Source organism: Mauremys reevesii, linkage group 22 (assembly GCF_016161935.1).
Source record: "Mauremys reevesii isolate NIE-2019 linkage group 22, ASM1616193v1, whole genome shotgun sequence".
Classification (NCBI taxonomy): domain Eukaryota; kingdom Metazoa; phylum Chordata; order Testudines; family Geoemydidae; genus Mauremys; species Mauremys reevesii.
The window spans coordinates 20,692,802-20,720,210 of NC_052644.1; the positions used below are offsets into that span (position 1 = coordinate 20,692,802).

A 27,409-nucleotide genomic window follows, 5' to 3' on the forward strand; every position below is an offset into this window, starting at 1 on the left:
TAATCACCCCACGGGGTGCTCTCCTTGTCGCTGGGGGTGCCGTACATACAACCTTCTCCCTCTGGACCTCTCCTCGGTCTTAATGAGAGCCGCTTTAGGGGTGCAACACGGTTCCACCCAAACCTGAGGATTCTCACAAAGGGAGAGCTCAAAGCCCTCACAAGGGTCACCCGATTCACCCCCGTGAGGCTCGCTGCCTGGACCGAACGCACAGCCAATTGACGTTTTAACTTGTCATAGGTTTATTCCCCACTTTGAACTTTAGCGTCCACAAGATGGGGACCTGCATGGACTCCTCTAAACTTAAATCCTAGTTTAGATCTGGTACGCTGCCACCAGCTAGAAATTCCAGTGTCTAGCATACTCCCTGTTCCCCCAAACTTTCCCTGGGGAACACAGATCCCAACTTCCTTGGATCTTAACACAAAGGGAAATAATCCATTCCCGCCACCTTCTTCCCCCTCCCCTAGTCCTTGGGAGAGATTACCTTGATTCAAACTCCTTGAATCAAAAGAAAGAGGGATTCACTTTTCTCCCCTCCCCTTCCCCTGAAAATCCAAACAAGGGAAGAAATCAATCAGGTTCTAAAAAGAAAAGGATTTTATTAAAAGAAAGAAAGAAAGTACACTATCACTGTAACACCAGGATGGAAAAATATACAGGGTCTAGCTTATAAACCTGGAGAGACTTCCCCCCCCCCCGCCCCATCCTTTCTCAGAATAATCAAAGTAACAGCAAACAGAAATAAAGATATTTCTCCAGCAAACACACAATTGCAAATGCAGAAATTAATTATAAGACTAAACCGCCTTTCTAATACTCACTATACTGAATAGTAGGAAATACTTCAGGAAAACTTGAAGAACTTGGAGATATGTCTGGCCCCTCTTAGATCCAAAGAGAGAACAAAACCCCAAACAAAGAACACAGACAAAGACTTCCCTCCACAGAGATTTGAAATTATCTTGTCCCTTGATTGATCCTCTGGTCAGGTGTTCATCAGGTTACTGAGCTTGTTAACCCTTTACAGGTAAAAGAGACCTTAACCCTTAACTATCTGTTTATGACATAACTGTTCCATTTTCTTTTCATGGCGGGCACCCTGCTGTTGCGGCGTATGCTGGGCACGATTGGTCAAGTCTTTGACGAGTCCCTGGAGGACCAGTACTTGCTTAGCCAGTGCTTCCAGGCGGGTGCGTTCTGCCTTTTCCGCCTGGAAGTCCTGTCTCAAGGCCTGCAACTTCTCCTGGGCGTAGGTTTGGGTTGCAGCCTGGTTAGTGATTTGTGCTTTCAGCTGCTCAATTCCCCCCCTAGCTGAGACCGTACAGACCGTACAGACAAACAACAGGGAAATGGGGACCATAATGACAAACCAAGCAATGAGGATTTCACAACCACAACCACTGAGAAGTGATTTCTTGCCAGATCGGATGTTCTCAAACCAAGTTTTCTTTACCCGTCTCCAGATCTGTTTCTCTATCTGGTGATAGTGGGGCCATTAGGGCGGGGGTCTCCTTCTTAGCAGCCTGGTATGACATTGTTTTAATGTCATTTCGATGGAATGTGAGGATGTGACTTCCTGCTTCTCGGCTAACGGCTGCTGCTCGGCTGCTCTTTTGATCTGGCTGCAGACAAAGGCCTTATCCTTACACCCCAACCTGGTAGCCGTGCAAAGGACAGAGGGAAACTGAGGCACGCTGAGGCTTCATCAAAGTATTACAGGGCATTGCCCCTTGGGCACACACGGGGAGACATCCCCGTCCTGCTGTGGGAGGCGGCTCTGCAGCGTGTAGAAATAGGGCAGTTCCCCTTTAAACAGGGGGTGAGCCCTCAGTGGGTGCTCACCGGGTTCTGGGTTGTACTAGGGGCCGCAAAGCGGACAGAGCAGCTGGGTGCATGAAGCCAGGCTGGGCCTGGGGGGTGTAACGGGGGTAGGTGGCACCAGTCTGGGGGGCTGTGGAAGGGGCAGAAGAGGGGGGCATCCAGAGCTGCCAAAAGAGGGGGGGCTGACGAGTTTCGGGGCAAGTGGGGCATTTCCCCTGGCTCCCATCAGTGTCTGCAGCTCCCTCCACGCTTCCCACGACCCCTGCCCGGAGCTGGCACCGGCCAGCTCGTAGGATGCTTGGGAAGGAAAAGGGATGTCGGATCTGGGACTGGCTCCCCACCACCAGGCCCCCTGAGGTAGGGGCCTATTGCCAGGGGGTCTTGACCTGGCTGGCCCTACACTGGGCTCTTAGCCCAAAGGCTGGGGCCAGGTGGGATGAGGCCCCCCCTGACTGCAACGGGATCTGGGCTACATCCTGATCCCAGCTTCCCAGAAGGCAATCTGGAGTCACCCGCTTCCTTCCCAGAGCCTGGAAGAGAACCCAGGAATCCTGGCTCCCAGCCCCACTGCTCTGACCACTACACCCCACCCACCTCCTATAGAACCCAAGAGTCCTGACTGTTGCCTGATTTAGGGTGTTAATAATATTAGTTTAGATTATAATATTACGTTAGCTAGGATGGGTTTTCGGCTCGCCAATCTGTTTGATCAGAAGATAAAAGTTCTTGTCCCAAATCAGGCTCCACAGAATTTACAAAGGATCCTCGGGGGTATGACACTGTGACAGATATAGCCGTAACGACTTTTTATTAAAATCAATGAAATAGTCATTCCATGGTAAAATAATCGGAGTTACAATTGCATTACTGCTATTCAAAAGATACATATTATGGTATTATATACTACAAAGTTTTGTTAATATACTCACATCCTTCCTCAATAACCTGGTGGTGAGAGACACAGGACCGGCCTCGCCTCTGGCAGTTCCGGTTCCTCAGTTCTTGAATGCGAGGTGCAGCACTTAGATGAAACTAATGCTAAGCGCTATCGAAGCTAACTTAGATTTTACGTAACAAAGTTATACTTAAAATTAAAGCCTAATAAACAAAACTAAGAACAAAAGCTTAGGGAAACCAAGCTTAGCCGAGTCCCCTTGGAACTTACAGTTTGGGGGGAAAAAACGAATACAGCCTCCTAATTCTTAGTAGTCGTCATAGACAGATGGATCCCCTCCAGCACGGTGGGTTGTCTCATTTATAGGGCACAGGTGCCGGAAATCCTTCCTCCTCGGCCCAAACTTTATTTCCTCACCCACAAAAATGTTAGGCTGCACTTACTTCTTAGCTGAGGGGCTCTGTGCTGGCAGACGCTCCAAGTAAACAAAACGCCCCAACCCGACAGGGGCTTACCCTGACGGTCCGGGAGCCAAAGTTTTCTGACCCCTGATATATTTTAAAAGCTGGCATCACAAGAAACACTCAAAAGTTTTGCTAGAATTATTTTAATGTACTCTACCAAAAAAACGTGTTGTTGTTATAATAATAACTGAACAAATATGTATTCACCTTCAAAATTACAGTCAATATTTAAAATCAGTAAATGGATATTTAAAACAAGTAACTTAGAACAATACGAGACTTTAAAAAGTCTTAAAATCCTTCAAAGTCTGAATCAGACTCCAATTCGAGACACGGTTCATTAAACTCGGAGTGTCACAGCTGCACCTGCATTGTCATCATAGATGTCGTCACTGCCGTCTTCAGACTCCGATTTCTTCTCATCATCAGCCTCTGTCATGTCATCATCAAATATGGCATCATCTTCTGACCTGTCGAGTGCATTGCTGATGCAGCATTTCCTAATTTTCCTGATTTTTCAAACATTTCCGAGGGAATGGACACCCATGCGTCCTTAATCCACTGGGCGACCAGATTGATTTTGGGCTTCGTAAGATTCCCAACTTTTGTCAGCTTCGCCATGCCTGAGCACATCCATTCAGACCACAGTTTGCATAGCCTGTCTTTAAAGGGTTTGTTCAGGCAGACGTCCAGCGATTGTAGAGTTGAAGTTAAGCCTCCAGGTATTACAGCCAATGTAGTTTTCATATTTTTGGCCACATTTTTCACCTCATCCGTCTTGTGTGCCCTGAACATGTCCCAAACGAGCATAGCAGGTTTCTTGCAAAGTGCTCGTGGTCTCTTATTCCACACTTTTTCCAGCCATTCAACAGTCCCACTTTCATCCATCCATCCCTTTACATGCGCACGTACGATGACACCAGCAGGAAATTTCATGTTTTTAGGCAAGGTTTTTCTTTCAAAAATAACAAGAGGAGGGAGCTTTGATCCATTTGCCAAACATGAAAAAACCACCGTAAAATGGATTTTTTTCATGGCCAGTGGTTTTAATGAAAACTGGTTTTTCACCAACACCGGTTACTGTTCTGCTGCTCCAGCGATCGAATGTCATTGGTGTTTTGTCCATATTTCTTATTTGTGACAGTTCAAATGCATAGTCCTTTCGATATTTTATAATCAACCTTTGGAAAGATTCGATTTTTTCTTCCAGATCTCTAGGCAGATGAAGACAAAGACCATGACGGTTCATGACGCGAGTACACCAACCCGCTGACGCGACAAACATTGACGGCTTTACTGACCTGTATTGTCGTCTTTCGACATTTGCAGAGCACGCAGACGAATTCCAGTCCTGGTGACAATGTACCCATTTTGTCGACATTCAACAACCCGATTACGGAGATCTTTCTCCAGCTCAGGAAATGAAGTGCACCTCGTTGGACATTTTTTCTTGCTTCTTGGCATGTCTTCTAGTGTTGTTTGATTTTTTTGCTATTCTCTTACTTGCTTCTCATTGATACAGAATTCACGAGCAGCGGCGCAATTATTGTTTGCTTCTGCATATTCAACAACTTTCCGTTTGAACGCTGCGTGATAAGCAGACCTTTTTCTTTTGATTTCACCATTGTTCCTTTTCAATACTAGTATGACAATAGATTATTGTTATTGTAGAGGGGGGTGCCCCAGGGTGGAGGGGGGGGAGCTGCCGTGGGGGAGGGGGCGCCTCAGGGTGGGGAACGGGGGGGCACAAGGTGGAAGTTTTGTCTAGGGCATGAAACATCCTTGCACCGGCCGAGAATATTGACATCAATAAATGGGTCGGCAAACTTTGGCTCCCGGCCTGTCAGGGTAAGTCGCTGGTGGGACGTTTTTGTTTCCTTGGCGCGTTGGCAGGCATGGAGCCCCTCAGCTCCCTGTGGCTGCGGTTCACCATTCCCAGCCAATGGGAGCTGCGGGAATGATTCCATAGAGTTTTAAATCATCACATTTTGATGTAGACCCGTTTATATGCCGACCCCGGCTCTTGCATGCGTCACTTTTTTACCAAAAATATTCGGCTTATGAACGAGTATATAAGGTACTTAAACTATAAGAAATGATACATATATGCAAGCAAGCAGGCTAATCCTATAGGCCACAGGACCTGGCCCCGCGCTGCCTGGTTGGGTGGGAGCCGTCGTCATTCTCAGCGGAGTTGGGTCGGTTCCCCCTGTGGGAATAGAACCAGCATCTATCAAGGGTGGTGGCAAGAAAGCTGGAGTCCTGGTGTCTGTGGTTACTTATGCAAGGAACCTCTCCTCCCACCAATCGGCAAAGGCGGCTCTTCCCCGGGCTGAGCCGGCGTCCCTGGGGAGAGGACGGGACCCAGGGATTCAGGCCGGCTCAGCGACCCCAGGATCCCAGAACGGGGAGGATTGGCCCAGCGAGACCCTGAGCGCAGATACAGCCCCTGCCTGGCTCCATAGAAACTGGAACCAAAATCATTAGTGACTAGTATTAATTACCAGAAGCCCCTGTCCTGGGCCAGCTCCCCTGTGTGCTCGGAGCTGTACGGACACACGACAGAGAGATGATCCCTGCCCCAGCCAGGTGCCATTCACACCTGGAGTCACTGCGGAGCAGGTCTGAGCGCGGCTGTTCCTATTTGGGAGGAGGAACGTCCCTGTGTCTGTAGAGCTACAGGGGAGGTTGTCTGCCAGCCGGGGCTGTGTCAAACCAGGGGCGCTAATACTGACAGCCCAGACTCGCTCTGAGATCACCAGTGGGGGTTGGGGACCACACGGGATTCCTCATTTCGGGTCCAGTTTTCTTGTAGACAAGGTGTTAGTCCATCTTTCTATCCCTCACCAGACGTGCTCCCATCTGTCCAATGCCCTACGTTCCCAAGGAGCTATGTTCCCATGGACCCATGGCCGGTCATCCCCACTGACCGGTGGACATCCATCCCCACTGACCCATGGCCATCAGTCCCCATGGATCTGTCCATCACCCTCTGTCTAGAAGAATTGAACCCATCAGTTCTTTCTGCAGGGACCATCCCCCTCCAAACGGCCCGAATGGCCCCATGGGCGTCTGAGCCGGGAGCCCTGTTCCCTGGGGGATGAATTGTTCGATTTTCCCGCTCACCTTCTCCCTCCAGCTTTGTCGTGGGGGGATCCGGCTGCTGGGTCCCAGCTGGGTCGGTTCCTTCTGTGGGATGAAAACAAGCATCAGCTGGGATGGGGGAGGGGGGAAGCCATTGGCCCTGAAAATCCAGTGGCTGCTGCTGTCTCCTGGCTGGGGAACCCCCCAGTGACTCTGTCCCCGCATCTGGGCCTCCCCTCTGCCTGGCTCTGAGCGTTCCAAAGGGGCCGAGACCTCCTGAGGGTCCAGCTCGGTGTGGGGCTGGGAGCGGTGATGTGGAGTTGGGACCTTCACCTGATACCAGCAGCTCCACGAAGTCACTGAGCTCTGGTCAGTAACTGCCATTGGCTGAATTAAACCCACTTCACGGGCAACAATTTACATTCATGGAGCCCCAGGATCTGGAGCTGGAATGTCCAAGGCACTAGGCCAGAACCCACCGCGCTACGGTCCCGTCGCGGCTTCTCTGTTCCTAGGCTGGTTTGTTGTGTCTTGAGCCCTCCTTGCGCTGTCTCTGTTTGCTGCTCTGAGCTCCAGCTCAGATACCTGCAGCGATTTCTCCAGGCGATGGGTCGGCTTCTCAATGCAACAACTGTCCCTCCGCTGCTTTTTCTAGAGTCCTTTTGCTCTCGGACAATTTTTCTTCCTGTCGCTGCCCGAAGGTGCCGGGCGGACGTTGTGTCTGTACTATTTGCTTTACTTTCACTACAGCTCACGTCCTCCTCATTTCTACAGCCCGTTTCTCTTTGCTCGCAGCTCATTTCTGTCACGTATCATTTGTGCTTCACTTCTCCTGTGGTTTTCTAACAATTGCTTTGTTTTTCACTGCCTGGTTCTTCCTGTAACTTTCCCCCTCCTGCCTCTGTCTTTCCTCTCTCTGCCTCCCCCTGTTCCTGCCATCTCTGCCCCTTCTCAACGGGACTTTCTCCCTGCCAGCTCCGTGCCTGGCCCCTTCGATGACACAGCTCAGCCACCGGGTCCCTTTCCACTGGCTCCCGCTCGCTGGGTCCCTGCGTTTCTGGTGCCGGTTGGTACCTCGCTGGCTGCTGGTGTCTCTCTCCCTGGCGCTGGGCAGCCTCCCTCCAAACTCTGCCAGCCGTTTCCACTCCAGGCTCGAGCTCCCACACTTCCCCTGCCCGGGAATCCTTGGGGTCTCCCCACAGCTGTTGTTTCCAGGCTGCTTCTGAGCAGCCAACGTGTGCAGCTCCCACTGCTCTGTAACCCGACAGCCCCCAGCCCAGGTGGGCACCACACAGCCGGCCCTGGAAGGCCGTCACAGGCTGGGGGCGGGGCCGGCTGGGCAGCCCCTGGGCCCGACTCCTCTGTGCGTCCCCAGAGAGGGGAAGGCCAGGGAGCATCCCCTGGGACAGGCCCCTGCTCTGCAGCTCCTGGGGCAGGATCCCCCCTCCCTCGGCCTGGAGCCTCCAGTAGCTGCTGCTGCCCCCTTTCTGGGGAACCCTCCTGTGATTCTGTCCCTGCTCCCAGCCAGGCGTCCCCTCTGCTGGGCCCAGGGCTCAGGGCAGAGCCTGGCTCTGAGCGTCCCACTGGCGCAGAGACCCTCGATCAGGGGCGTGAACAGGAATAAAAATGTGGCTGCTTTTGGAGGGGCACTTTGTGTGCCCCCCCCCAGCCAGAGGAGCTGGCTCTGCTCCCGGAGGAGTTCTGAGCTCTGGCCCCACTGATTTGGGGGGGGCCCTGTGCCTGCTTCCCCCCTTGCACATGCCCCTGAGGATCCAACTGGGTGTGGGGCTGGGAGCAGGGATGCTGAGCCGGGCCCCTCACCTGCTACCACCAGCTCCACGGGGTCACTGGGATGCGAAGAAGCAGACAGGTCCGTTTTGTTGCTGTATCGGCAGCGGTAGCTCCCTGCGTCTCTGCGTCTCACACTGCGGATGGAAAACTCAGCCAGGTTCCCAGCCGGCTCCGCGACCTGCAGCGCGGTTGAGTTTCCATCTTTGTACAGAAGGAACCTCATGTTCTGGTACCGACCCCGACACTGGATGGTCACGGCTCCCCCCGGGGTCACCCCCGTGCTGGGGCTCAGGGAGATGGAGGGTTTGGAGTAGTAGGTCTCTGCAGCGAGAAGGAGACAGGCCGTGGTACGGACCCCAGCACAGTCACTGTGCCCCGTCCTCCCCACACGGTCCCAGAGATGGGCCCCTGGGGGAAAACCCAGCCAGAGGAACCTCTCTGAGATCCCAGAGATTCCTGGGAGCTGCGCCTGGAACAGCCTAAAATCCAGAGCACCCCTCTGCACCCATCTAAATACTTAATGGGGCCTCACAGCCTGGGAGCCAGGACTCCTGGGTTCTATCACTGGCTCTGGGAGGGGAGTGGGGTCTAGTGGTTAGATTGGGAGGGGGCTGGGAGTCAGAGGTGCTGGGTGCTGCACAGACAGAGTGAGAAAAGCCCCCACCCTTAAGCCAGTTCGTCAGGATCTAACCAGACACAAGGTGCAGGAGGGATGATTATCCCCCATTCGTACAAGGGGAAACGGAGGCACAGGCAGGTTAAGTGACACTCCAAGGAGTGTCCCAGCTGCCCAGAGACCCCATGACGGTCTAGCCGAAGTCACCCCTGACTGCACTGGGGGCAGGGCTGGGTTCTGATCCCAGCCCACCAGGAGGTGACCATATTTCGCTATGCTGAATATGGGACATCTGGTAAAGCTACTCTGTTCAAGCGAGTTCAATGGCAACCAGCCAGAACTACGCAGCACAAACAATCAAATTAACATCACGTTGACTGAGCCCCTGTTGAAGAGAAATACTGCCTAGCTGGATTCTTTTGATCGACCTTCTTATCTTTAAGGCTTTAGGGCTCACATGGGGAGGGGTGACACACACACCCCTAACCCCCCACCCCCACCGGGAGAGGTTACACACCCACACATACACACTCCTGTACCCTTCTCTCAGATGACTGTCCAACCCAAACCTCCCTGCCCAACGCTCCCCACCCTCCATGCCTGGCTGGGCCCCTGGGGACGGACCCGCCTCTCCTGGTACCTGGTGCCATGTCTTCCCAAGGCAACATGTGTGTGCGTGTGTGGGGGGGGGGACAGGGTCACTTGTCCGCCCTCCCCAGATTTCTGCCTGGGTTCACACCAGAATGTGGCCAGCAGCAGCCTCTTGGCCTGTGCGGGAGGGAAGGGAAGGGAGGGGAGCGGGCCGGGGGGTGGGGAGTGAGGGAAGGGATGACCTGGCCCATGTCTTTGCAGAGCTCATCTCTCCCCCTCTCTCCCATGGCTGGAAGCAGCTTGTCCCTTCCTGCCCGCACAGTGTGGAAAGGCAGCGAACACCCCCAGGCTGCTGCTGGCCACCCACATAACCCAGCCGCCTCCTGTCCCTCAGCTACAGCGCGGGCAGGAAGGGGTTAAGCCCTAAGGCTGCATTGTGCCCCAGGGCCCAGGGAACCTGCCTGCAGGGGCCTCAGGGACCCCGGCCAGAGAGGGGGCTCAGCAGGGGAGGGTGCCAGGGGACGGAGCAGCCCCGCACTCCCTGGGGGCAGGACCCAGGGCAATGGGGTGGGTGGGTGAAGCGGGTGCTAAGCCCCTGCCCGGGGGGCTGCTGTGGAGCCGGCAGGTTCGGGGTGGGAACAGGCTGGAAATTGCTCCCACTCCTCCCCCCCCCCCCGAGTTCAGCTGAGGGCGGAGAGGCTCCCCGTCCCAGCGCTGTGCGGGGCTTTGACACACCCAGGGCTCGGCTCCTCCTGGCCGGAGGGTGTTGGGCTTTCCCGGGCGCCGGCCCAGCCAGAGGCAGTGGGGGGAGGAAGGGAGGATCCTGCCGGCCAGGCTGTGGGTGAGCTGAGCGCTGCGACCGGGGCTGGGTCTCCCCACAGCACTGGGTTGGGCTGCGCCCCGCCGGGGGGGATACGGAGGAGCAGCGGGGCTGGGGGGGTGAAGGGGCAAAGCAGGGCGAGGACAGCCTGAGGGGGAGCACGGAAAGGGCTGATGGGTGGGCAGCAGAGGTGACACGTCACCGGCCGCTGCCTTGCACCTGCCCGCACCCACCAGCCACCTGAGCTCGCGCAGGCCAGAAACGGGACAGGGGGCAGGGCCCTGCTGGCCAGGAGCCAGCGCTGCAGAAGCTGCGCTGATGGACCAGCAGGGGAGCGGCCGGCCCCACACGCTGCATCTTCACCCAGCCGCCAGCCTTGCACAAACACCCTGGACCCCACCACTCACCCTTGGTGGGCTGGCAGCTGGCGAGCAGGGATCCAGCCAGTGCTGATGTGGAGCGGGGGGGGGGGGGGGGTTGGAGGGGGACAGAAAATATGGGATAATTTGCCCATTTTTAAGAATAAGTTGGGACACCTGCAGGAGGGTTAAATACAGGACTGTCCCCTTAAAACCGGGAGGTCTGGTCACCCTATCTGCCTCCCATCCACTGGTTTATCAGGGGTCACTCCCGACTGCACTGGGGGCAGCGCCAGGTTCTGATCTCAGCCCCCTGGGATCTATACAAGGAGGTTGAACTGATTTTTGAGGTGAAGTTTCAGGGCTCAGCTCCTCTTTTCCTTTCCCCCTCCCCCCCAACCCTTCCTGAACATTAAAGTTTCCCCTGCCCCACAGATACTCACGTCCCGACACCCCGCTCTGCCCGGCCAGCCAGCAGCCTGGAGAGGAGACGGCTCATTAGTGAACAGATCCCAGAGCGACTCAGATCCTCCATGCCCCATGAGCACACGCCCCGGTCTCAGATCCCCCCCACATGGACACATGCCCTGGTCTCAGACCCCCTCCCCCCCATGGGCACATGCCCTGGTCTCAGATCCCGCCCCCCATATGGACACAAGCCCTGGCTGTCTCCAATACTCACCAAGGAAGAGGATCATGAGAGCAGACGCCATAATGGGGGCCGTGAGGGGCCCCTCAGTGCTTCCTCCAACACCCCGGTGTCCAGCTCCACTGAGCCCCAAATGAGGAACTCAGCTGGTGGCTCCAGCTACAGGAAGTCGACAATGTCTCCTCTCTTCCTGCGTCCATCACACACTGTCTCTAATTTGCTGGTGAAATATACTGCGGTCAAAGTAAGCAAAGGTCGCTGCAAAATCCAACCCTGGGTTGTGCTTTTGTGGGGAACTTTCCTGGCTTATACCCGCCCCGGTGGGATTGGCTAGTGAAAGGATCTGAGTCCTCGCTCCCACTCCCTTTACCCAGAGGCCTGTCTGACCTCGAGGGCTCCCCTTCCTCCCTCCCGTGCGGCAGAGTCCTCATAACCCCGGCAAGGCTGGGCCCCGGATCCCTGGGGGCTCGACCCCCAGTCATGTCATGGTCACTTAGAACAAGGGTGAGGGTGTCCCAACTCTGGGAGACTCTCTTTGCACCGGCTGCTTCCCTGACCCACTGATCATTACGCAGAGCTAAGAGCACGTACAATTTATTAAATAGCAACTCATAAAAAATAAGGAAAAGATGGGGAAGGTTAAAGGAAACAAGTCACCCGCCCTGTGGGCACAGGGACACCACAAACAGCCGCCTCTGCACGGGAAAGGAAGTTCACAGTCTGTTCCTCACACATTCCAGGTCTTTTTCTCAGGCCCTGGTCACATCACGGGTGATACCACAGAGTGACAATCTGTATCTCAAAGTAGCACCCTGGAGCCCCCATATTCACCGCTACGATAGACTTATAATAGGGTGGGTACAAAGTCTGCCTTATGGGGCATCATTTAAAAAGTCTAGATCTGTTGAACATTAATGTCCTGTTGCATTTCACAGTAACTCCTCGCTTAAGGTTGTAGTTCTGTTCCTGAAAAATGCTTCTTTAAGTGAAACGATGTTAAGTGAATCCAATTTCCCCATAAGACTTAATGTAAATAGGGCAGCTTAGGTTTCAGGGAATTTTTTTTTCACCAGACTAAAGACCACACACGCACACACACACACACACACACACAAAGTTTTAAACAAACAATTGAATCCTGTCCACAGCAATGATGAGTGTGAAGCTTGGTTGAGGTGGTGGAGTCAGAGGGAGGGATATTTCCCAGGAAGCCTTCCTGCTAAATGATGAACTAGCACTCGGCTGAGCCCTCAAGGGTTAACACATTGTTGTTAATGTAGCCTCACACTCTGCAAAGCAGCATGAATGGAGGGAGGCGACACAGCATGGGAGAGAGAGACAGAGACACACATCGTGTGTGTGTGTGTGTGAGAGAGAGAGAGAGAGACACACACACACACACAGTGTGTGTGAGAGAGACGAGCATTGCCCCTTTAAGCACGCTGACCCCACTCTAAGTACATTACCTTTTTAAGTAGATCGGCAAGTGGAGACAGCAGCTGCTGCCAGCGAGCTCCCTCCGTCCTGAGCCCTGTCATTCCCCCTCCCTGCTCTGTGGAGATGGGGTGCAGGAGTGGGGGGAGGGGGACACCCTGACATTAGCACCCCTTCCCCCTCCCCCCCATAGCAAGCAGGAGGCTCCCGTGAGCAGCTCCAAGGCAGAGGCAGGAGCAGCACACAGCAGCGGGGGGTGGGGACAGCTGAACTGCCCGGCAATTGATACCTGCTGGGCAGCTCCCACACAGGGAATTTAGGGGAGCTGATGGGGGGCTGCCGGCCCACCCTGGTTCCAAGCCCCCACCAGCTCGCTCCAACGGGCTGCTCTTCCTGCAAGCAGTGGACAAAGCAGGCGGCTGCCAAACAACGATATAAGGGAGCCTGGCACAACGTTAAACGAGCCTGTTCTCTAATTGATCAGCAACGTAACCACAACGCAACGTTAACGGGGGTGACATTAAAGGATGAGTTACTGTATGTGTGAGCCTCGTATGGGACGTTCTGAAGCATTGCTGTGTGTGCTACTGAAATAAGTTGTGAGGTTGGGAGATGCCCACAGCCAACCTTTCAACTGAAAAATAGAGGTCCAGCCAGACAGTGTTAATGGCTCATCAATACTCCTCAAGGAAAGAATCCACTATCCCAGCGACTGTGCACAATGGAGATTGGTGGACCAATGGGGACTGCCTGATACCCGGGTCGCAGCAAAGATCTTTCCAGCAAACTGGAAAAAAATATAAAAGAGGGGAAGGGACATAATCCCTGCACTTCTCATCCCCACAACTCAACACCTGGAGGAACATCTGGAGGACAAAGACTTTGCACTGGGAAGGGTTGTCCCAGGCTGGGATGGAGTCCAGTCTGTGTATTGAGGATCTGTAACCTGCTTGTCCCATCTGTCAGGAGGAGACACTGCCTGATTCGAATCCCGTTTCGTTTGTAGAACTTAGACTGTGAATTTATATTTATTTCTTAAGCAACCGACTCTGATCTCTGTGCCTGCGCCTTATAACCACTTAAAATCTCTCCTTCAGGAGTTAATAAATCTGTTATATATTTGACCTAAACCAGTGTGTTTGGTTGAAGTGTTTGGCACTGGGAGCTGGCCAACCAAAAACCCTTCTAAGTGTCAGTGAGGGGCCAACACTCTTACATTAGCAAACGGTCAGACGGGAGGTGGGGAGAGACAGGATGGAAATGGGGTGAAATGCAGCTTCTGTGGATGGTGGCGGGCGCTGGATGCGGGTTAGTGACCAGCAGGGGCGGCTCTAGAAAGTAGGCTGCCTTCCCGGTCCGCGGCGGGTCCCCTCTTCCCGGCTCTGGTTGAGCTCCTGCCGGCATGCCTGCGGCAGGTCCACCGGAGCCCGGGACAGCGGACCTGCGCGGTCATGCCTGCGGGAGCTCAACCGAGCGCGGGAAGACGGGACCGCGCCGCAGTCATGCCTGCGGCAGGTCCGCTCGTCCCGGGCTCCGGTGGACCTGCCGCAGGCATGCGGCGGAGCTCAACCGAGCCAAATGCCGCCCCGAAGCGGCCGCCCCAGCGCCTGCTTGGCGCTGGTGTCTAGAGCCGCCCCTGGTGACCAGCGGGTGCGTTGGCTGCAAGGCGACCCCGACCCCTGCTGCTCGGCCCCTGGGTGGTTACAATCCGGGCAGGGCCGGCCCCGCGTTGGGTCCGTTCTCCTTAGGCCAGGCAGGTGGGGTGGGTGCCACACACCCGACTGCAGCACCCGATGGAAAGCCAGGAGCGTGAGCTAGGAGAGGAGGAGAGACACAGCAGGGCAGAAAATAACCCAACCAGGGAAGGGACAAGGATCTCCAGGGCCTTCCCGGCGCTGCCAATCAGCTGTCCCCACGGGCGCGATGGGGGCTGCAGGTCACAGCAATGGGACGACTTCCAGCTCGCAGGGGGGAAAACAAAGGTCCTTAAACAAGAGCCAGGCCGGCTCCGGCCTCTCAGGGAGAACGTCCCTCAGAGTAGTCGAGGGGCTGCAGCGCCGGGCCGGGGCTGAGCTGGGGGACGATGAAGACGACACGAGCTGAGCCGGGACACAAGGTGGGACGGGGGAGGAGAGTTGAGCCCATCGTGGGCTCTTTTTAAGGAACCCAACGAGGGGGAAGTGGGCAGCCTAGTCCCCCCCTCATTACTGTGCCCCCCATTCGGCCCAAAATCCCACCCGCGAATGAGGGGCTATTAACTCCCGGTTCCAGCTTCTGTTCCCCCCCAGCGCGATGTCGGCCCAACCCTGCGTCTGTGGCGGGTTCTCTTGCCCTGGTTACAACATTCAGCACTGGCCCCTGGTGGGCAGAGGTGGAACTGCAGCACTTCTGGGGCACAATGTATTTTCGGGAATTCTCTGCCTGCCCGTGCTGCAGAATCCCCCAGGGGCAGAAGTTCATCACAGCACCTGCCCGCAGCGCCCGGTTAGGGCAGAGTGGGGCACCCAGGGCTGCTGGGGGGTCACAGACTGGGGCTCAGGAACTAGTGGGGTGACAGCGTTGAGTCTGGGGACAGGGGATGGGGCTGCAGGGACACATGGGGACGGGGTTGCGGGGACAGGGGCTGATGTGCCTGACTGAATGGCAGAGGCTTGAGGTCAGCCAGGGTCTGCATGGACAGAGCGGCTCTAGGCACCAGCAAACCAAGCTGTTGCCTGGGGCGGCCAAATCTAGGGCGGCACGCTGGGCGGTGGACCTGCCGCAGGCATGACTGCGGAGGCGCTCGTCCCGCGGCTCGGCTGGACCTCCCGCAGGCATGACTGCGGCAGCTCAAGCGGGCCGCGGACCCGCGAACCGTCCGCAGCCGTGCCGCGGGAGGTCCGCTGTTCCCGGCTCGGTGGAGCTCCCGCAGTCATGCCTGCGGCAGGTCCGCTCGTCCCGGGGCTCCGGTGGACCTGCCGCGGGAGCTCAACCGGAGCCGCGGGAAGAGGGGACCCGCCGCGGGACCGAGGAAGGGCGGCGCAGCACACCGCGCTGCCTGGGGCAGCCTATTTTCTAGAGCCGCCCCTGTGCATGGAGGAGGCTTCCCAGCTCCCTAACAATCCCCCCCCCAAATCCTTCTCCCACCCACACCCACCACCCTCCAGGTTCACTCCCAGGCTCCTTCCCTCTCCCTCAGCTCCTCCATTACCCCTGACTCCCCCAAGCCTTTGCACGGCTTCTGACAGGTGCAGGAAATACAGTTCTGTCCTGTGACTTAAATGAATTCCTGAAGGTTCTGTGTTAATGTGCCTAGTGAGGAAACTATTTGTCCAAAAAAAAAAAAATTTACCAGAATCACAGTCCCTGCGCCCCATCCTCGCTGTACAGAGACGGGGCCCCTGGGAGAAAACCCAGCCAGAGGAACCTCTCTGAGATCCCAGAGATTCCTGAGAGCTGCGCCCGGATCTGCCTGAGGATCTAAACCCAGAGCACCCCTCTGTACCCGTCTATCTACTTAAGTGGCCCCCCATCCCAGTGTCCCCCGGCCCGATACCCGCCCCCCCCGGGGCCCATCGAGCCAGTCTCTCCCCCCGGATGAGTACACATCAGCCACCAGTAGCTGCTGCCTCTCTGTTCGGCTGGGTGTCCTCTGCTGGGCCCAGGGCTCAGGGCGGAGCCGGGCTCTGAACGTCCCATCCGGGCGGACACTCAGCAAGGGTCTGGCTGGGAGCAGGGACGCCGAGCCGGGCCCCTCACCTGCAACACTGAGCCGCACGAGGCCACTGGCGAACGACCGGTTGGGCGACTCCCATAGGGCGTGGGATCGGCACACGTACAGCCCTGTGTCTTCCCGCCTGGCGCTGGGGATGGTGAATTTGTCCCCATCAGCATCCAGCACAAGTTTTGAGCTTTCACAGAACTCTTCTTCAGGACTCTGTGAAAGCTCCAAAGTTTCTCTCTCTCTCTCTCACCAACAGAAGTTGCTCCAATAAACGATATTACCTCACTCACCTTGTCTCTCTAATTTCCTGGGAACAACACGGCTACGGCACCACAGTGTACAAAATGCAGAATTCACATGAACAGCACAGAGTGACCATCACACCAGGACACTATTTTCACGATGTTTAATCCCAGACACCGAGGATCCCCTTTGGACTGTCCCCTTTTCCTCTCCTCCCTTCCCCAGCAGGGATCAGCCAGGCTGGGAGGAGGAGAAGCACACACCGACGTGGCTGAGGAGGAGGGAAAGTGAAAGGAAAATAAAATCAGGTGGCCTTTGCTTTGCCTGCCCCTTCACGACATCCCAGTGTCAACAGGAGGAAATGGGAGGAGGAGGATGTAGAGCAGCAGCAATCAGGGCTGCAGAATGCAAGGCAGGGAGCGACCTCTTAGCTGGGAGGAAGCTGGGCTGGCACCCGATTCGGCTGGAGCAGCTGAACATTTTTATTTAGGGGAAAGGGACAGGGTGTTTTTTTTTCTCGCGGATCCAAGTATCTCCCGGGCTGTCTCTCGAGCTGGCAGCATTTCAAACGCGGGAGAGTTCTAAGCAGCGCGGAGCTGGGTGGGATTTGAAAGGTCCCTTCAAGAACGCACCTTCGTCCTCCCCCGGGGGAAAGACCTTTAAAAAACGGCCGTAAATCATCCAAGCCAAATGAGACTGGTCTGAATACGATTCCTTTTCTTATTAAACTGCCCCCTCCCAAGCACCTCTTCGCTTGTCAGGATCGCAGGGCCATGCTCTGTTTTAGGGAGCAGGAAAGGCCATTCGGGAGTTGATGGCCCAGAGCGGTGGCAGGCCAGGGCCTGGCTGGGGGCTGGATTCAGCCGTTGGTATCAGCTATTTGTTTTTTGCCATTCAAAAGGATTTGGGGTCAGGGCTGACATCCCAGCCATCCTGTAAAACGCTTCCCTGGGGCCTTTTGACCTGCACACCGAGGTATCTCACGGCCAAGTCCCTATCCGGGGAGGGGAGGGAGAAGGCTGCAGGGTGAGCTCCCACCTCCAGTGGCCTGTGCTCCCCACTGCCATGGTGGAGCCTCCACGTTTCTTTATTGGCAACATTTGCAGAATTTTGCAGAACTTTAAACTATGGTGCACAGAATTTAATTTTTTGGTGCCGAATTCCCTTGGGACTATGGGGTGCTGGGCTTGTGGGGGGGTTGTGAGAGGGGTGCTGGGCAGTGGGAGTGTCTTTGGGTGGGAGATCGCTGGGCATAAGGATCTGTGGTGGAGATCTCTGGGTGAGGAGGCCACTGGGCATGGGGTTGGTGGGCATAGGGGTGGGGGGTCCGGGGCAGGGAGGTGGTGTGCATGGCAGCACACGGCTGGCTTTGGGGGCGCAGGTGGAAGGGATGCAGGGGTTAGGGGTGAAGGCAGCAAAATTAAACTGTTTTTAATAAAGTGCATGTGGCAAGTTATCCAATACTGTCAGCTTCTGTTTGCTAAGAGAAAGCTGGGCACAGGGGCACCAGTTTAATAATATTCTTAGGGCCCCATAAATCCTACAGCCGGCCCTGCCAGCATATATGTCTGCGTGTACTCTCCTGGGCTCAGGCCCCTCAGACCCACAGTGAGAGTGGACAGTGGTGGTCAATGGGGAGAAATTCCTGGATTGGCGAGATCCTGGGACAGTGAGTACTGTTGTCAGGCCCCGGGTGGTGTACTAATTGCCATCATTAGGATCCAGAGTTAACAGTGTCACATGAGATTGGTAGGTAACAGCGTTAACACAGTATCTATCTGGTTTGGTAGGTTCCAGGGTTGACACCCAGCTGGGCAGCACCCCTGGGTGGGGGGAGCCCTGCTTCTGAGCCGTTCCCCCGGGCTGTCTGCAGACTCAGGCAGACAGACGGGATACACGGGATCATTATCCCTGGCTCTCCGTCCCCGGCCCTGCTTCCAAGATGGCTGTTCTGTTTTGCCCATGCCACCCGCAGGGGCGGCTCTAGGCACCAGCAAACCAAGCTGGTGCCTAGGGCGGCCAAATCTAGGGGGCGGCAGGCTGGGCCAGTGGACCTGCCGCAGTCATGCCTGCGGGGCGTCCACGGGCGCGGGCGACGGACCTGCCGCAGGCATGACTGCGGAGGGGGGCTCGTCCCGCGGCTCGGCTGGACCTCCCGCAGGCATGACTGCGGCAGCTCAAGCGGAGCCGCCGGACCCGCGAACCGTCCGCTGCCGTGCCCGTGGGAGGTTCGCTGTTCCCGCGGCTCCGGTGGAGCTCCCGCAGTCATGCCTGCGTCAGGTCCGCTCGTCCCAGGGCTCCGGTGGACCTGCCGCGGGAGCTCAACCGGGCCGCGGGAAGAGGGACCCGCCGCGGGACCGAGGAAGGCGGCGCAGCACACGCGCTGCCTGGGGCAGCCTATTTTCTAGAGCCGCCCCTGGCCACCCGGCCAGCTCTGCCCCCGGGCCCGCCCCGTTCGCAGCCATTGACTACTTGGGTGGAACAGCTGCCGCACCCTACCCAGAGGGGTTGCGTCCCAGTGCTGGGTGAGGGGTCCCAGCCCTCGTGCCCCACCCCCTAGTGATCCCATCTCCCCCACGTGTAACACACACACCCCCAGCGCGGGTACAGTGGGGCTGTGGGTCACCTGGAGGGGGGCTGGTTTGTGGTTCTGTTTTTCTTACAAATCTGGAGATTAACAGGATGCAAAACAGATGCGTCTCTTCCCCCTCCTGGTGCTGAGCCCTCCTCGCCCCCCACCCGGGGGGCTGGGGGGGGCAGCGCCAGCGGGAGAGCGGGCTCCGGGGGAGCTAGAAGCTGAGCGCGTTCGGGGGTGGGGGGGGAAATCATGCTGTCACAGCCCGTCGCTCCAATGACTCGCCCTGGGTTCACGCTATGGGGGTGGGTGGGTGGGAGGTGCCCTTACACCCCCGGGGGCTCTGCCCGTGGGGCTCCCAGTTCACACTGATGGCAGCATACTCGCTGGGCTGGGCAGGCTCGGGGGTGGGGGCCAGGCCCCCCCGCTTGGCCTGCAGCGCCCGGCCATCCAGCTCGGCGTAGGTGAGTCCCTCTGCGCCGGGGTCGGGCTCCTGGGGCTGGGAGGGGAGAGAGACACCGGTGTGTGTGTGTGTACGTGCACCGACACCCACCCAGCCACCCGCACCAGACAGGTCCACCAGGGGGCAGCGATGCCCCCACAGCCCCTCCCCTCCCACCCGTTGCTGATCCCCAACTCCGGTGTCTGCCCTGAGGGTTACGGGGGCGGGGGGCAGGCAGAGTCTGGGGGTGCCGGCATCAGAACATGGCTCTAGTGGGACCTGTGCCGGGCCGGATGGTGGGAGGGGAGGCTGGATGGTGCATTGTGTTAGGCCTGAATGAAAATATAGCAGGCAAAACAGCTATGCCAACCTGACTAAAGTCAGGCTAAAAGAGGTTTCTGGGTAATCCCAGAGTGGAAAAGTACTGAGAAGCAGCATTGTTTTACAGAGCCCTGGAAAACGTGAGATAAGCCTGAGATAAACCAGGGACTGCATTGCTGGCATGTCATTAGTTGTGCTAAGGACAGTGTTTGAAGAGCTGATAAGAAACTCTAGCATCCCACAGTTCAGATTCTAACTTTTTGGTTGAGTTATAGGTTTGTTTAAAACTCCCCTGTATTTTTTACTTTTGGGTGTTGTTAAGATATAATTAATAATCTAAAGTTGTAGACATAAAGTCTAGGCATGTGTGTATATTAAAAGTGTCTAGTTTTAAGTTGTTAAACAAAGGGGGGTGGGTTTTGCTCAAGTGAGTGATGTATGACGTAATAAAACTGACTATATAGGCTAATACTAAGCTGTAAAGTGCCTGCTGGTTCTCACTGGAGACGAGCGGCCCTTTGTTGATGTGTGCACTTGTCAATAAAGGGCTTTTGATCGGACCTTGCTGGTGTTGCCTGTCTCTCTGTGAACAGACAACGAATTTCGCTGTCGGGATTAAAGTCCCCAACAATTGGTGCTGGGGGGGTTGAGGAGTGGGGGGCACTTACCAGGACATCCAGCTGCTTTCGTTCACGCACGAGGGCGCCTGTGGAATAGAGACACCCCCCCGCTCCGGTAAGTGGCTGGGTCCAGATCAGGGCCCAGCCCCCCAGCCCCCATCTGAGCCCTTCACAGACTGGCCCACCTACCCCGCAGCACACGGGGGTGGGGCAGGGTCACTAGCCCCATGGTGCAGCGGGGGAAACTGAGGCACAAAGGGGGGCGAGGCAGCCCCAAAGGTACTCAGTGAGTCAGGGCTGCACCCCACATCAGCATGTCCCCCCAAAGGACACAGACCCTGCCAGAGGACACCTGCCCCTCCCCCCTGCTCCATGGCTGCCCCCTCATGTGTGACTTACTGACTGTGGCTGCAGCCTCGGACTCCCTACGGGGAGAGAGAGAGAGAGAGAGAGAGATAGTAACAGAACCCACTAGACCCCACTCCCCATCCCGAGCCAGGGAGAGAACCCAGGAGTCCTGGCTCCCAGCCCCCCGATCTAACCATTAGATCCCACTCCCCTCCCTGAGCCATAGAGAGAACCCAGGAGTCCTGTGTCCTGGGGCAGGTAGATGGGGGGTAGGGAGAGGAGCTGGGGTCTCACCTGCTCTGTCTCAGGGCTGGTCCTTTCCCTGCAGAGACACAAAGCAGAATTGTCCACGAGTCGACCTGGATCCCGTGTACCAGCCCTGCCCTCAGCCCTATAGGGACGGGGGGCCCAGGACAGAATCCCCCCCCACACACACACTCCAGCTGCTGAGCTTGGATACCCTAGACAGGTCCCCGCCCCTGAAGCACAGCGACTCCTAGTTTCCTTCCCCGTCTCCCATCCAAGCCGTGACCCCTTCCCAGCCCGGCTTAGCAGAGGGTTTAACCCTTCCCTCGCTGGGCGGGGCACTCACTTCCTTGGGTTCGTCTGTAGCAGAGGAAGGCCACGAGGAGGAGGAGGAGGAGGAGGAGGCCGGCCGCCGCGCTCACCCTGGCGATGATGTTGCGGGTCAGACCCGGTGCTGGGCTTGGTTCCGATCCCCTGGGAAGCAGCACCAGGCCGTGGCGGCTGATTCGTTACCTGCTGCCCCAGCCCCTCCCCTCGAGGTTCTGCAGAAAAGGACCTAGGGGTTACGGTGGACGAAAAGCTGAATGTGAGTCAACAGTGTGCCCTTGTTGCCAAGAAGGCTAATGGCATTTTGGGCTGTATAAGTAGGGGCATTGCCAGCAGATCGAGGATGTGATCATTCCCCTCTATTCAGCACTGGTGAGGCCTCATCTGGATACTGTGTCCAGTTGTGGGCCCCACACTACAAGAAGGATGTGGATAAATTGGAGAGAGTCCAGCGGAGGGCAACAAACATGATTAGGGGGCTGGAGCACATGACTTATGAGGAGAGGCTGAGGGACCTGGGATTGTTTAGCCTGCAGAAGAGAAGAATGAGGGGGGATTTGATAGCTGCTTTCAGCTACCTGCAGGGGGGTTCCAAAGAGGATGGATCTAGACTGTTCTCAGTGGTAGAAGATGACAGAACAAGGAGTAATGGTCTCAAGTTGCAGTGGGGGAGGTTTAGGTTGGACATTAGGAAAAACTTTTTCACTAGTAGGGTGGTGAAGCACTGGACTGGGTTCCCTGGGAGGTGGTGGAATCTCCTTCCTTAGAGGTTTTTAAGGTCAGGCTTGACAAAGCCCTGGCTGGGATGATTTAGTTGGGTTTGGTCCTGCTTTGAGCAGGGGGTTGGACTAGATGACCTCCTGAGGTCCCTTCCAACCCTGAGATTCTATGATTCTATGACCCAGGGACCCACAGCAGAACATTCTATGGGGCTAGTGGGGAGAGGCAGGAGCAGAGGGGATTCTGGGTAATAGTGGTCGACGGTTCCTCCCAATGGCAGAGGGCTGTATGGGGTGGGGGCAGGGTGTGTGGGGATGTACCTCAGGCCCCATATAACCTGTGAAGCCAGCTGGCCTGGATCCTACAGCAGCCCCCAGACTCGGGTCCTGCCCCTGTCCTGGGAATTTCTCAGCAGCTTCAGCTCACTTCTGCATAGGGATCATATGGGCGGGGGGATGGTAGTGGGAGGAGGCTTCTGGCCAGGCAGGGCACTTTGAGATTGTTGGGAGAGCCATGCCCTGGAAAAGTGATCAGCAGCGGAAGACGTAACGGTGCTGTCAATGCAACAGCTAATATTAGGTTCCAGAATCAACAATGTGTCACTCTGAATCAGTGGGTTCAAGTGTTAACACCACGTCTATCAGGATTGAGAAGTCCCAGGGTTAATGCCCCACTGGGCAGCACCCCAGTGAAGGGGGAGCCCTGCGTCTGAACCGTTCCCCCGGGCTGTCTGCAGACTCAGGCTGTGCCCCACACGGGTGGCTTTGTGATGCCAGTGGCTGGTTTGATGGTGATTCTCCCCCTTCCCCCCTTCACACCTGGAGTCACTGCGGGGCAGGTCTGGGCGCGGCTGTTCCTATTTGGGAGGAGGAACGTCCCTGTGTCTGTAGAGCTACAGGGGAGCTTGTCTGCCCACCGGGGCTGTATCAAACCAGGGGGCGCTAATACCGACAGCCCAGACTCGCTCTGAGATCACCAGTGGGGGTTGGGAACCACACGGGATCGATAATTTCGGGTCCAGTTTCCATGTAGACAAGCTCTGAGTCCATCTTTCTATCCCTCACCAGACGTGCCCCCATGTGTCCACTGCCCTGCGTTCCCCAGGACCCACATTCCCATGGACTCCTGGCCGGCCGGCCTCATGGATCTGTCCATCACCCTCTATCTAGAAGAACTGAACCCATCAGTTCTGTCTGCAGGGACCATCCCCCTCCAAACGGCCCTAATGGCCCCGTGGGCATCTGATCTGGGAGCCCTGTTCCCTGGGGGGTGAATTGGCCCATTTCTCCCGCTCACCTTCTCCCTCCGCCTGGGGAGGGGGGGCGGAATCCAGCCGATGGGGCCCAGCTCGGTGGGTTCCCTCAATCAGATGAAACCGAGCGTTGGCTGAGATGCGGGGGGGAGGGACCCGAGCACCGAGCCATCAGCCGTGTTATTCGAGCAAGTGCTGCTGCCCCCTGGCTGGGGAACCCCCCAGTGTCTCCGTCCCCGCTCCCCATCCAGAGGTTCCCTCTGCTGGGCCCAGGGCAGAGCCCCACTGAGGGTCTGGCTGGGTGTGGGGCTGAGAACGGGGACGCCGAGCCGGGCCCCTCACCTGCTACCACCAGCTCCACGGGGTCGCTGGGCTCTGACCAGACTGGGGGGTCCAATGTGGTGCTATATTGGCAGCTGTAGTTCCCTGCATCTCCCAGGCTCATGCTGCGGATGGGAAACTCAGCCACGTCCCCCGCAGGGTCCATCGAGCGCCGTGCGTCCGGGTCTCCAGCTTTACTCAGAAGGACCCTTGCTCCCTGACACCGACACTCACACCGGATGGTCACGGCTCCCCCCGGGGTGACCCCCCCACTGGGGCTCAGGGAGATGTTGGGTTTGGGGTAGCTGGGCTCTGCAGGCAGGAGGAGACAGGCCGTGAGACCGACCCCGGCACGGTCACTGCGCCCCGTCCTCACCGCACGGCCCCAGAGATGGGGCCCCTGGGAGAAAACCCAGCCAGAGGAACCTCTCCAAGATCCCAGAGATTCCTAGGAGTTACATCAGAAACTGCCTAATATCTAGAGCACCCCGCCACACCCGTCTATCTATTTAATGGAGCCCCACAGCCTGGGAGCCAGGACGCCTGGGTTCTATGCCTGGCTCTGGGAAGGGGGTGGGGTCTAGTGGTTAGATCAGGAGGGGGCTGGGAGTCAAAGGTGCTGGGTGCTGTGCAGACACAGTGAGAAAAAGCCCCCACCCTAAAGCCAAGTCCTGACGAGCTAACCAGACACAAGGTGCAGGAGGGATGATTATCCCCCATTCGTACAAGGGGAAATGGAGGCACAAGCAGGTTAAGTGACACCCCAAGGAGTGTCCCATCTGCTCAGAGACCCCTCCATGTGTCCATCTGGCTGGGTGTGGGGCTGGGAGCAGGGACACTGAGCCTCTCACCTGCTACAGTAATCTGCACAATATCACTAAAATCAGGGCCGGTGCAACCATTTAGGCCACCTAGGCGGTCACCTAGGGCACTAGGATTTGGGGGGCGGCATTTTCTTCGGCGGCCACCGCGGCGGACGGATCTTCGACCACCCCAGTCGCCACCGAGATTTAGGCGGAGGGAGCTGGGGCAGGGGGGCGCGGGGAGGGCCGCCTGCAGCAAGTAAGAGGGGGGGCGGCACGCAGGGGAACTCCCCGCCCCAGCTCACCCCTGCGCCATCTCCTCCCCGAGCATGTTGTGGCTGCTTCATTTCTCCCGCCTCCCAGGCTTGTGGTGCCTAAGCTGATTGGCGCCGCAAGCCTGGGAGGCGGGAGAAGTGGCAGCGACGGCGTGCTCGGGAGGAGGCGGGCAGGTGAGCTGGGGCGGGTGCCTCAGGGCGGGGGCTCGGGGACGGGGGAGGGCATAAGGTGGAAGTTTCGCCTAGGGCATGAAACATCCTTGCACCGGCCCTGACTAAAATAGAACCAGTTGGGTGGCTCCGATCTGGAGCGAGATCGGCACCTGTAGACCCCATCATCTCTCCCCCATGGCTGGAAGCAGCTTGTCCCTTCCTGCCCGCACAGTGTGGAAAGGCAGCGAACGCCCCCAGGCTGCTGCTGGCCACCCACATAACCCAGCCACCTCCTGTCCCCCAGCTACAGCGCGGGCAGGAAGGGGTTAAGGCCTAAGGCTGCATTTTGCCCAGGGCCCAGGGAACCTGCCTGCAGGGGCCTCAGTGACCCCGGCCAGAGAGGGGGCTCAGCAGGGGAGGGTGCCAGGGGACGGATCAGCCCCACGCTACCTGGGGGCAGGACCCAGGGCGAGGGGGTGGGGGGGTGAAGTGGGTGCTAAGCCCCTGCCTGGGGGGGCTGCAGTGGAGCCGGCAGGTTCGGGGTGGGAACAGGCTGGAAATTGCTCCCACTCCTCCCCCCCCCCGAGTTCAGCTGAGGGCGGAGAGGCTCCCCGTCCCAGCGCTGTGCGGGGCTTTGACACACCCAGGGCTCGGCTCCTCCTGGCCGGAGGGTGTTGGGCTTTCCCGGGCGCCGGCCCAGCCAGAGGCAGTGGGGGAGGAAGGGAGGATCCTGCCGGCCAGGCTGTGGGTGAGCTGAGCGCTGCGACCGGGCTGGAGTCTCCCCACAGCGCTGGGTTGGGCTGCACCCGCCGGGGATATGGAGGAGCAGCGGGGCTGGGAGGCTGAAGGGGCAAAGCAGGAGAGGACAGCCAGAGGGAGCACGGAAAGGGCTGATGGGTGGGCAGCAGAGGTGACACGTGACCGGCCACTGCCTGGCACCTGCCCGCACCCACCAGCCACCCGGTCGCGCCCGGCCAGAAAGCGGGACACGGGGTGGGACCCTGCTGAATCTTCACCCAGCCACCAGCCTTGCACATCCACCCCGTCATCACCGCGGACCCCTCACTCACCCTTGGTGGGCAGGCGGCGGCGAGCAGGGATCCAGCCAGTGCTGATGCAGGAGACAGAAAATACAGGACAATTTGCCTGTTTTTAAGAAAAATTTGGGACACCTACAGGAGGGTTAAATACGAGACTGTCCTTAAAACGGGAGGTCTGCTCAGCCCCCACCCCACAGATACTCACGTCCTGAAACCCTGCTCTGCCCGGCCAGCCAGCAGCCTGGAAAGGAGACGGGGCGTTAGACACCAGATCCTTCACCCTGGTCTCAGACCCTCCCCCGCATGGGCACACGCCCTGGTCTCAGATCCCCCCATGGGCACATGCTCTGGCTGTCTCCGATACTCACCAAGGACAAGGAGAGTGAGAGCAGATGCCATGATGGGGGCAGCGAGGGGCCCCTCAGCGCTGCCACCAACACCCCGATGCCCAGCTCCACCGAGTCCCAAATGAGGAACTCGTCTGGTGGCTCCAGCTACAGGAAGCCGACATGGCTCATATCTTTCTGCATCCCACGCACCTTGTCTCTAATCTGCAGGCAAAATCTAGTGTGGCCAAAGCAAGCAGAGGGCTTTGCAAAACCCAAGAAACCCAGGAACCTTCAGCCTGGCCAAGCGTCACGCAGCTCCCAGCTTCAATCTTCCACTGACCATGAAAATTCCATCCCCTTTTCATTCTGGGTTCAAGCCCGGCTGATGACCCATGTAGGTAAAATTAATACAGGCTTTGTGGGGAGGAACCGGTTCATTTCACTCTCCAGACAGACAGGCAGGGCGGCTGCTGACCACGGCCCGGTGGGATTGGCTAGTGAAAGGATCTGAGTCCTCGCTCCCACTCCCTTTACCCAGAGGCCTGCCTGACCCCGAGGGCTCCTCTTCCTCCCTCCCGTGCGGCAGAGTCCTCGTAACCCCGGCAAGGCTGGGCCCCGGACCCACTGATCAGTACACAGAGTTCAGAGCACGTACAATTTATTAAACAGCAACTCATAAAAAAATAAGGAGAAATGGGGAAGTTTAAAGGAAGGTGAAAGGAGACAAGTCACCCGCCCTGTGGGCGCAGGGACGCCACAAACAGCCGCCTCTGCAAGGGAAAGGAAGTTCACGGCCTGTTCCTCACCCGTCCCAGGCCTCCTGCCCAGGCCCTGGCCATGCCGCAGGGCTGGTCTACACTGGGGGGGGGGAGGGGGGATCAATCCAAGATACGTAACTTCAGCTACGTGAATAGCGTAGCTGAAGTCGAAGTATCTCAGGGTACGTCTAGACTACCCACCGTATCGGCGGGTAGCGATCGATTTCTAGGGGATCTATATTTCGCGTCTCATCTAGAGGCGATATATCGATACCCTAACGCGCTCCCGTCGACTCAGGAGCTCCACCAGCGCGGCGTAGCGAGTCGACAGGGGGCGCGGGACGTCGATCCCGTGCCGTGAGGACGGGAGGGAAATCCATCTAAGATACTATTCTTGTTGCTGAAG

The 27,409-nt window shown here is 57.3% G+C and overlaps 2 protein-coding genes across 19 annotated transcripts in view; both read right to left on the reverse strand.

The window, feature by feature from the left end:
* LOC120388244 (immunoglobulin superfamily member 1-like) overlaps nucleotides 1-27,409 on the reverse strand; it is a 218,529-nt gene that overhangs the window by 85,181 nt on the left and 105,939 nt on the right. The gene's annotated exons all lie outside the window — the stretch shown is intronic.
* LOC120388373 (platelet glycoprotein VI-like) lies at nucleotides 2,669-16,710 on the reverse strand. Of its 2 annotated transcripts, none has more exons than XM_039510180.1 (6): nucleotides 16,521-16,710; nucleotides 11,127-11,313; nucleotides 10,888-10,923; nucleotides 8,089-8,379; nucleotides 6,310-6,372; nucleotides 2,669-5,392 (listed from the first exon to the last, which is right to left on the reverse strand). In XM_039510180.1, exons 2-6 carry the CDS (start codon nucleotides 11,155-11,157, stop codon nucleotides 5,265-5,267), a joined length of 549 nt encoding a protein of 182 aa, XP_039366114.1. In that variant the 5' UTR covers nucleotides 11,158-11,313; nucleotides 16,521-16,710; the 3' UTR covers nucleotides 2,669-5,264. The 2 variants fall into 2 exon arrangements, with proteins under 2 accessions (XP_039366114.1, XP_039366116.1); XM_039510182.1 differs by having other exon boundaries at nucleotides 11,127-11,326.